General features: G+C 47.0%; 1 protein-coding gene across 1 annotated transcript in view; it reads right to left on the bottom strand.

Annotated features, from left to right (window-relative positions):
- Positions 1-1306: 1306 nt before the first annotated feature.
- LOC309397046 (galectin-6-like) overlaps positions 1307-10883 on the bottom strand; it is a 15029-nt gene continuing 5452 nt past the window's right edge. The window contains exons 7-18 of the mRNA XM_081962736.1: positions 10143-10175; positions 9343-9431; positions 8816-9017; positions 8302-8424; positions 7555-7584; positions 6037-6125; positions 5527-5725; positions 4995-5129; positions 4366-4395; positions 3250-3338; positions 2395-2557; positions 1307-1598 (exon numbers count right to left, since the gene is read on the bottom strand). Of these exons, the coding sequence (XP_081818862.1) occupies positions 1452-1598; positions 2395-2557; positions 3250-3338; positions 4366-4395; positions 4995-5129; positions 5527-5725; positions 6037-6125; positions 7555-7584; positions 8302-8424; positions 8816-9017; positions 9343-9431; positions 10143-10175 (1329 nt within the window). The 3' untranslated portion in view covers positions 1307-1451. The remainder of the gene's footprint in view (positions 1599-2394; positions 2558-3249; positions 3339-4365; positions 4396-4994; positions 5130-5526; positions 5726-6036; positions 6126-7554; positions 7585-8301; positions 8425-8815; positions 9018-9342; positions 9432-10142; positions 10176-10883) is intronic.

Raw genomic sequence — 10883 nt, 5'->3', positions numbered from 1 at the left:
GAGAAAAGTTAAAATATGAGATCCCCAAATCTCTTTGAGAAGATCTCATACAATCAGGGGGAAAACACCAAAAGTTTTTTGATACTCTTGAGTAAGATTTCAGATCCCAGGGACTGTCTTTGTGTTGTGGGTCAGTCTGTGGTATGAAGCTGTCCATTAAGTCAACAGAGGTAGGTTAGGCCTCTGTATTTAGGGGACTTGGCTACTGAGCCTGGAATAACGTTATGGAAAGAGGGAGAATGTCCCTTGAACCTTTGGAAAAGCTGCTCATGCCGGGTGCAAAGGCTCAGGGCCATCTGTTAAATTGTAGTTCAGGAGATTTATTGCTCATGCTTAAACACCAGAATCTAGTCATTTAAAGTTCAACACTAAATTGGCAGCAGATTAGGGTCAACTGAACTCAGGAGGGGTTTGATTTGGACCATTTGCAAGAGCGTTAACGACTCTAGGCTGAGGACTCACTTAACTCTGCCCCCAGCTCTGCCCGCTCTTCTCCTACATCGCATATAGAAACAAAGACAACTACAGGTGGTTGTCCTCACTTAATAGCCACCCGCTCAGCAACTATTCAAAAGTACAAAGAACCTCTTCAGAACTACTTACGACCTATTTTTGAAGTTCCAATGTCTGTTTTCTCCCCCCCTGCAATCACCAGATCGCATTTTGGGTGCTTGGAAATTTAGCTTGCATTTATGGCTCTTTGCCGCATCCTGCAGACCACAATTTTGGGGTTAGGCCCCCTTGAATTCGGGGAGCAAAACCGACCTCGACAATGGATTCCTAGCCCATCATTATGGTTAGGAGGGGGTTGACTTTTCCAGCCCCCCCCCCCAGGCTACGCTTCCTGGTAAAATACTGGGGAAATTCCAATGGGGGGGGTGGCTGTAGTGCCAGTTCTGTGAGGCAGCCAGGCAGGGACACCAATGTCTGCCTATTAATGCCACTTTCATGATGGTTGCAACTTCAGGGTCATGCAAGTCTGGCTGGGCTCCCTGCCTTCCTCTTCAGCCTGGTCTGAGTCCTCTCTGGCCGGATTCGGGTCTCTTTCTCTGACCCAACTTGCCTGGGCAGCAGCTCTTCCTCTTCCTTCTGCCCCTTTCAGGGGAGAGCTGGAGGGCAGAACTGTTTGTGAATGGGGCCGAATCCCCCGAAAGAGCCATGGGGGGGGGGGGGGGAACCCTTCCCTGCTTGCCATTTTGGGGGCTCTCTAGGACCTCCCCCCAATCAATCCAAAGCATCTCTGGGGCAGGAAACAAGTGCAAGACCATTCTAATTGATCAAATGCTTTATTGAAAATGTTGCTTAATATTCTAAATTATTCTTGAGTGTCTGATTGATTAAAACTGGTAGGCCACTCAAATTCAACAGAATTCTAAATCTACTGGCAGACAGAGGGAGATAGAAGAGGGGGGTCTATGCTACTACTGATCACTCCCCCCGCCCCCCACTGCTTAGTATTTAATGTAGGAAAGTGTCACGTCTCCATCGATCTCCAGGGTGCGGATTTGTTTGCTAGGGACATAACGATGGGTGTAGTTGAAGAAGGGCTGGTCGTTGGCATAAAACTTGAATTGATGGTTGTCACAGTGGATTGAGAGCTGGGAAGAGAGGAAGGATGTTAACATGGCTGAACTAGCACATCTGGATCACCTACGGCCCTCCACGCAGGGGGGCACTCAGTCCACACCATCCATAGCCTGCATCAAAATCAAAAAGCACCCCCTATATATAAGGGATGGGGACTTTAAGGGGGGTGTTTCAGAACTGCCATGCTGTTTTCTACACAACACACACACACACCCCTACCAGCCTTCCAACTGTTCAGATTTCAAAATTGTGCTAGTTGGGAATTATGGAAGATGGAGTCTGTCTTACGTAATTGGAAGTCACCAGCTGGATCTTCTCTCCACTTCCCACTGCTTGACCTCCCTGACTTCTTGCTGGCAACCAGCCAAGCTCTTTGCTGGAATCCAGGGTTCTCCGCATAACAGTAGTGGGTTCCGGATCCCCTTGTAATCGGTACGGGGCCGGGCGTTCACCACATGAACACGTGCACATGTGCACAAATGCACACAGCACGCACGTGCTTACTTACTGCCTGCAACACTCCAGCTGCTCAGCAGAGCATTGCGCAGGCGCCGTATGCTTCATGCACGTAAGCCCCGAACAGCTCAAATACCGGTAAGGAGCCAGGCAGGTGGGTGGGCCCTGCAGAGCACCGTACTGGAACGGTACCTGGTGCTCCCGGCAGGCACCGGTACACCGGTCATAACCCACCACTGCCGCACTGATGCATAAGGTAAAATATGGCCAATATATCGATTTCATAGCAGTGGCAGCGACATTGACTTTTTTGACCTCCGCCCCTCCCCACTGGAATCAAAGCCAACTCACCTTAAAGTTCTGTCCAGTCTGGAAAGGGTTAAAGGTCAAGTTCCGTTCCTCATTTCCCCAGTTGCCATTCAAAAAACTATTGCGTACTACAGCTCTCCACGGTTTCATGCGAAGGTCAATGTGCAGAGCAATATCTTGGCCAGCCATAAAGTTGATTTCAAACCTTGGAAAGAGAGAAAAAAGCAGGCATATTAGACTAGGTCTGTTTTCCAAATATTATTGATTGGTGGACTGCTGCTGAATGTGTAAGTTCTAGTTAGCATTTTAGGCATTTATTTATTCATTGCATTTACATCCTGCCACAGTTTAACCAACTCTCAGTGAGTTATAAATTAGACAAACACATATTAAGGAGCCCTGATGGTGAGGTCAGAGTGCAGTATTGCCCACAGCCTAGAGTTCGACCCCGATGGTGCTCCGGGTTGACTCAGCCTTCCGTCCTTGCAAGGCCAGTAAAATAAGGGCCCTGCCTTAAGCTAACAGCCCTTGCTTCTTGTGGCGGTGAGTTCCACAGACTGTGTTTATACTGTGCAGAATTGTGCTTCCACTCCCCTTAATCTCCTTGTCCTCTGGGTCAAATCTGTGGATGTGTAGAGACAGGAGAGTCAGAGATGAACTGGGAAAGGACTACGAGGGGCCCTAACACTGGTGCTTTGCTGTGCCAACCAGAGTCCCAGTGTCTAACTCTTGGGCCAGGTGGCAAGTTGGGCTGAAATGTGTGATGCCAGGGAGATGCCAGCAGGGTGGGACCCGTGGCTCTGACTGCAGAAAGGCACCTATGCACAATGGCTACGATTCCATTCCTCTGCCCGAATCCCCAAATGCACGTCAAAAAAAAAAGAGGAGATTTGAGACCTTTTAGCGTTCTTCGGAATAGTGCCTCGCACTGTGACAGTCCTCTCAGCTCCCAGACCTCCAGGGATGTCGCCTGTGTAGGGCACCGGCTGAAATAGGCAAGAATCCAGGTTACACGTAACTCTCTCCAATCCAACCCTGTGGCTCTCGTCCCTGCTAGTTAGAGGTCAAGGTAGTTGCAGCCCACTAGGTCTTGGGGTGCCAAGTGGGAGACCCACAACATGGGTGGGAGGCAGCTGGCAGGATCTTATGTCAGACGGTTACAAGCACCTCTTCCTTTAACCAGGAAACTCAGGCCTTGGCCAAGTTCAAGTGGTTTGTTTGCTCCATAAAGCTGCCTGCAGTGTGTGGTCAAAATATTCAAGGTGGAATATTTGGATGGAACCAACAAAGCCCAGGCTATTGTTCCATGTGCAATGAACACACAAAATGGGTGGGGCGGTGATGATGCTGGTGTGGCTGTTGTGTTGACTTTTTGAATCACAGGCTGTGAAAAACCCTGCATCACAAAAGACTGAGTTTATAGATGAAATCATCAACCTTGGTTCTACGAGCTGGTTTCCTGGTGCAATATATTGGTCTTTCTTTCTACACATTGACCCAACAGCCGCCTTCCATCCCAATTTCTCTTGTGCAATTAGAGATTTTCTGAGTGGCGGAGAACCGGTAGCCTTTGACATGCGGGAAAGGGACCGTTATTCATCCTCCCCTTAAGCTAGGGGTGTCCAAACTTGGGAACTTTAAGACTTGTGGACTTTAACTCCCAGAATTCCCCAGCCAGCTCTGCTGGCTGGGGAATTCTGGGAGTTGAAGTCCACAAGTCTTAAAGTTCCCAGGTTTGGACACCTCTGCCTTAAGCTAATTTCCCCTTAAATAGCTCATTCATTGTTCCCTTTTCTTCCTTCCATCTGATTTTAGAGGTTTGGTGAAGCATTTGGAAGATTACTTAGTAAATTTCCAGTTTCTAGTCCTTGTTGTTCACCGTAAGCATGATCAAAGCCAAACCCTGGGAAAAACTAGGCTCCTTGAATTCCACTTGAATGCACACAGACCTCCTGGTTTCTGTCCCATACCGCAAATTTGGGAAAAGTAAGGAGAGACATGCTGGGTACTCACTGGGTGGTAGATTGCAGGGGACGTCATTATCTGGTGGGAGAGAAACCCAAACAGACTATTAGCAACCCCATGTTTCCCTCTAAAATCCGCTAGCTCTGGAAGTCCTTGCCCCCTGCCCCCCCCCTCTTTTTTTTCCTTTTGAGTATTTACAGGGAGATTTTGTGGTGGCCCATATCCAGGGTTCATCATAACATTAGAAAGGGTAGGAAAACAACATTGCGCACTTCTTGGCTGCTGGTGTTTGTTAACAAGGACGGGCAGTTGTCTTCTAAACCATTATGGAAGTTCAGGCCATGCATCTTAAAACTGCCAGGTTGAGAAACGCAGCTTCACAGGCGTCAGCAAAGGGGAGAGCAGGGCCTTGGCCCGAGGGACATTGGTTCCCAGTTCAGTTGCTGGCCCTGGTATCATCCTAGGATGGTTATTTTTGCTAGCATGCAGATTTGTATGCCAAGACAACTGAGGGCCCAGTGGGGCAGCCATTCTTAGGGGTCAAGAAAGATGTATGAGAAGAGCAGCTGGAGGGGAGAAAGAGAAAGTGGCAGCCTGGGGATTGAACCAACCCAGAATCCATTCTCCAAAACAGATCAAGGTCAGGAGGGGCTGACTTGTCAATCACAAACACTTACGCTGCTCCCCATCTTTGGCCCTGCCATCACATTCAGGGACTGCAGGTCCAGGTCTCCAACAACCCTAATGAGCTGCACACTTTGTGGCGGAAATCTGTGGCTATAGTTGCAGAAGGGGTTCCCGTTCACCAGGATCTGCCAGAGGGAAAAGCAGCAGGAATCACGTCTCATTTGGGATCATCCAATGTCTTTGCAGGGGAAAAAAAGTTTATTCTTGCCAGGAGTGCAAAGCATAACCCAAAGCAGAGAGCAGGGTGGTCAGAAAGAGACTCAAAAGTGTCAAACTAAGTACATATAAAAAGAGAAAGGCCTTTTATTTCATCATTTTCCCCCCTTGAACCAAAATATTTTCTTTTCAGTTACAGGCCATTCTCGTTTAGTAACTGCTTGCATTATGACAGTGATGAAATACTAACCTTGCAATAAAAATACATTTGTGGGTCATTCCAAACAAACGGTGAATTTGGGCGGGGTGGGGGTGGGGTGAAGGGGCCTCTGCAGTCCCAAAGGAGCCTCTGTCACATGTGCTAACCTGGTATTCGGCCTCAGTGACATTGAAGATGATCTCAAAATTCTTGCCCTTCTGGAAGGGGTTCTGGAGTTTCTCTTCCTTTGTCCACTTGTGAGATTGAAATGTGCTGAGCACAAGAGCCTCCTGAAAAAAGCGAGGGTTGAAGTGGAAGGGAATGTCAGCCCCTCTGTGCTGGCAACAGGCAAAGTCCACTGCGAAGCTAGAGGAAAGAGGAAGAAAGAAGAGGAAAATTAAATGAGGGGTGCAGGCATTTCAGAGTAGAGTTCTGCCCCTTCCTTCTCCTTTGCTCTGGTTTGTTGCTTGAAGGGAAGAATCAAGTTCCTAACCCTCAGGACTTAGTTGGACTTGAAAGAAGCAGGAAGTAGAACTAGTTGAAGAGTTAAGAAATGCTTTATTCTTGGCATAGAATTTGGATTATACTTATGTCATTAACAACCTAATAATTCTATGACTATTATTTTGAGTAAGGTAGCATTTTGCTCTTCCTGTGGGTCTCCAAAGGAAGATTACCCGTCGCTGTCTTCGGGCACTGTGCCATTCACATATATAGACATCCCAGGATGGAGTCCACCAAGGACAGTTTGATCATGAGGGAGAGCCTGGAAGACAAGAAAATAATGAACCAAACCAATGACTTAACTACAAAACACAACCCTGACTTCGAACCAACCAACCACAACTCCTGCCTTTTATCGGCCTTCCCATGTGGCTTCTGAGTCAAGTGAAGACCTCCTGGGAAGGCCTCTGCTAAGGATTAATCCCCCCAACATGTCAGGGGAAGGGAGAATGTGGAAGAAGCGGTTCTGCTTTAACTCTATGGGTGCTCAGGGGACTGAGCAAGACTGGCTGGGTGCCAGCCTCTTATCAGGTCTCTCCCTGCACTGGAGGAACCCCTAAGGAAAGGAGAAACTTTGCAAGTGTGAGGGACAGGCTGGTGGGACCAAGAGTTGGCCTTTTTCTCTGCATTTCTGGGGCTTTTATAGGGAGAACCGTTGTTCATGGGCGGGTGGGTGGGACTTTTGTTGGAACTATGCACACTGGGAGGGAGGAATGGTATCCAAAAGGGTGGCCCATTTATTTTGACAAATAAGTGACCAATATTTTCATTACTTCCAATAAACCTGCTCTGACAAAAAGCGTAAGCCTTTATGTCATGAGCCACCTCATCTTCACATTCCCTTTGTAGATTGGGAACTTGGCTTGCCTTCATCACCACACCCAGAAACCCTTGATCCTGCTGGTGGTAAGCTGAAGGGAAGCCAATCCCAAACTACAGGGCAAGCAGACTTCACAGATATACACTATATTGCCAAACGTATTCGCTCCCCCATCCAGATAATCAGAATCAGGCGTTCCGATCACTTCCATGGCCACAGGGGTATAAAATCAAGTCCCTAGGCAGGCAGGCTGTTGGTACAAACATTGGTGAAAGAAGGGGTCGCTCTCAGGACCTCAGTGAAGTCCAGGGTGGGACTGTGATAGGATGCCACCTGGGCAACAAATCCAGTCGTGAAATTCCCTCGCTCCTAAATATTCCACAGTCCACTGTCAGCTGTATTAAAAGAACGTGGGAGTGTTTGGGAACGACGGCAACTCAGCCACGAAGTGGTAGGCCACGTAAACCCGTCCAACATCAGTGTGCGACCTCACAAATGCGCTTCTGGAAGAATGGTCAAAAAGTCCCATCAACACAATCCTGAACCTTGTGGAGAGCCTTCCCAGAAGAGGTGAAGCTGTTATAGCTGCCAAGGGTGGACCGACGTCATATTGAACCCTATGGGTTAGGAATGGGACGTCACTTACGGTAAGTTCATATGCGAGGAAAGGCAGGTGAGCAAATACTTTTGGCAATATAGTGTACATTTGAAGGAAGAAGAAGCAGCCCTTCCTACGACTGGGCTACAGGCCTGTTCCTTTAGTTCCTTCCGGGGACTAAAATACCGGCTAAGAGACACTGTCCCCTGTCAGCTGAAGTATCCGTTTTAAGGAGAGACAGACTAGCAGGTTAGCAAGTCTCTTGGTACTTACTAAGTGGTAGATTTCAGGAGAGGTCGTTATCTGGTGGGAGAGAAATCCAAACAAGCTGTTAACAACCCCATGTTTTTCCTCCCCAAATCTCTAGTCCTGGATGTCCTTGCCCTTTTCCCCCCCCTTTCCCCCCCCCCTTTTGAGTATTTACAGGAAGATTTAGTGGTGGCCCATATGTATCCTTAAAGATAAGAAGACTGCTGTAGCCGAGTTTGTGTGACCCATTCACCCAAGGTCAGTTGAAGCATTCCTGGGTTTCCTTTGTACCATTTGCTCAACTTGGTTACTTTTCACCTGGGTTGGTTTTGGAGAGTTAGGTTTTGGGTTAGGGTTAGGGTTAGGGTTAGAATATTTGGATGGAACCAACAAAGCCCAGGCTATTGTTCCATGTGCAATGAACACACAAAATAGGTGGGGTGGTGATGATGCTGGTGTGGCTGTTGTGTTGACTTTTTGAATCAAGGCTGTGAAAAACCCTGCATCACAAAAGACTGAGTTGCTGACCCCAGTATCACCCTTGGATGGTTATTTTGGTTGGCAGGCATTGCTGTAAGCCATGGCAATTGAGGACCCAGAGTGGCAGCCATTCTTTGGGGTCAAGAAAGGTGTACGAGAAGAGCAACTGGAGGAAAGAAAGAGGAAGTGGCAGAATGGGGATTGAACCAACCCAGAGTCCATTCCCAAAAGAAAGATCAAGGATCAGGAGGTGCCAACTTGTCAATAGCAAACACGTAGCATGTTCCCTACCGTTGGTCCTGCTGTCACATTCACGGACTGCAGCTCCACGTCTCCATCAACCTTAATCAACTGCACACTTTGTGGTGGAATTCTGTGCCTGAAGATGTAGAACTGCTTCCCATTCGCCCGGATCTGTCAGAGGACCAAGCAGAAAGGAATCAAGTCTCATTTGCGATCGTCCATTTTATTTGCAGGAAACATCGGTTTATTCTTGACACAAACACACATCCCAGCCGAAAGCTGAGCAGAGTGGCCACAGAAGGCGTCAAAAAGGTCATAAATAAATAAATGTAAAAAGGGAGAGGCCTTTTTTTTCACTGATAATCATCTTTCCCCCCTGCACCAAAATGTTTTCCATTCAGCTACAGGCCGTCCTCCTTTAGTGACTGCATTACGACAGTGGTCAAATATTAACTTAGTGATACAATCTAGTTTATGGGTTATTCCAGACAAATAGCAAACTCTGGAGGGGGAATCAAGAGGTCCCTGCAGTCTCAAAGGGGCCTCTGTCGCATGTACCAACCTGGTATCCGACCTCAGTGACAATGAAGATGACCTCAAAATCCTCGCCCTTCTGGAAGGGCATCTTGCGTTTCTCTTCCTTTTGCCACCTGCGAGACTCAAACGTGTTGAACACAACTTGATTCCCCCACTTGAAGCGAGGGTTGAAGTGAAAGGCAATATCGGCCCCATGGTGTTTTGCAATGGCAAAGTCCACACTGAATCTGGAGCAAAGAAGGAGAGAAGAAGAGGAAAATAAAATGGGGAAGGAGGGGATGGTGGTTTACAGCAATCTCAGAGGAAAGCTCTGCTCCCCCTCCTCGCTTCTCCGTTGCTCTGAAGCTACAATCTTTAGGATAATTTTGTTTTGCTTGAAGAGAAAACTCAAAATTTCTAACCCGCATAACTTAGAGTTGGAAGAAGCAGGAAAATTAAGAAAGGCAAAATTTGGATTATGCAAGCTATCCTTAACAACATAATAGTCTTATTACTATTATTTTGAATAAGGTAGCATCTTGCTCTTCCTGTGAGCCTACAAAGGAACTTTACCCATTGCTGTCTTTGGGCACTGCGCCTTGAACATATACAGCCATCCCAGGACGGAGCCCACCAGGGACAGGTTGATAGTAAGGGAGAGTCTGGAAGACAGAAAACAATGAGCCAAACCAGGGTACTTTATTGCAAAACACAACTCTGACTTTCAAACCAGCCAATCACAACCTGTGCCTTGTAGAAGCCTTTCTATATGGCTTCTGAGTCAAATAAAGACCTCCTGGGAAGCCTCTGCTAAGGATTAATCCCCCCAAAGTGGCAGGGGAAGGAAGGTGTGGAGGAAGCACCCTGGACTGGTGCTCCGTTAACTCTATAGGTGCTCAGGGGATTGAACAAGACTGGCTCAATCCAGCCTCTTATCAGATCTCTCCATGCACCGGAGGAGAGAAACATTGCAAGTGCCAACTGGGTCAGGCTGGTGGGGCCAAGAGGGCATCTGTGTTTTTCTCTGCATTTCTGGAGTTTTTGTATGAGAATTGTGTTTCATCTGTGGATGGGTCGGGTGGCTGCTGCAACTGTGCACTTTGGGAGGGAAGAATTGGTTTAAAATGGGGGGGGGGGGCGGAGAGAATCAAGCACCAAACAGGTATGGGAGATTTGGCCCAATTTTTAAGGGATCAATTGTAAAAAAAGATAGAAACAGGCCAAATATTTGGGCTCTTTCTGTTGTGATTATGCTGGGGAGGGGGGAGTCTGACGATGTTTTTGGTTTAGGTAGAAGAATGAAGCAGGTTGCTTATTCGGATGGAAGAAGAATGGGAGAAAGCAATGGCAGAAAATAAACCAAAGCTACTTACCATCACTGCACGCATAGCCCCCTCGTTCGAGCTCTAAAGGGAAACAAAAGGTAACATTCTACTCTGATGTGGTTATACTTATGACTTCTCAAACTCTGCCATGACCATCGCCTTCAGCATCAAATACATGAATATCTTTATTCTCCAGATTAAAAAACGTGCATTCTTTCACACAACACATAGTGATATTTGCTAAAACAGACACATTGGTATTAACTGTTGGGAGAGACTTTCTTTTCAACGTCCTTCCAAATTCGCACCTCCATAATGTGCACAGAGAAAAATGCTTGCCTGCCTTGATGCATGAAGTTTGTTGCTGAGAACAGGGGGCCTTTAGCAGACCTAGCTCTGGAGTTGAAGCTCTTTCAGGAAGCTTGCACAACGTGATCACATTTCATATGTGAATTTGAGTTCAGCTTAGTTATACATCCAAGAGAAGGAAAGCCTACCATCAACCCTGACACAACAATTTCAAGCCTGGATATATTTCATCTTGAGGTTTCTTTAAATTGTTATATGGATTACTATGTGGTGTGAATGCGAGCTAATTGATCTGCTTACCATTTCATACATTAGGGAATTTGCAGAAAGAGGGTTAGGTTAATAGCCAGAATAAGTGTGTTACGTGTGCTTTGTAACACAAAGTAGTAGACCAGGTTATTAAAGTAGACTTCTACTTTGTTAAATATTTCAGATGAGTTGAAAATTTCCTTTTTTGGGTTTCACAAAATTTCCATGTTA

This window comes from Natrix helvetica (genome assembly GCF_964273705.1).
Source record: "Natrix helvetica genome assembly, chromosome: 9".
In the NCBI taxonomy this organism is placed as follows: domain Eukaryota; kingdom Metazoa; phylum Chordata; class Lepidosauria; order Squamata; family Natricidae; genus Natrix; species Natrix helvetica.
This window is presented reverse-complemented; position numbering and strand designations above follow the sequence as displayed.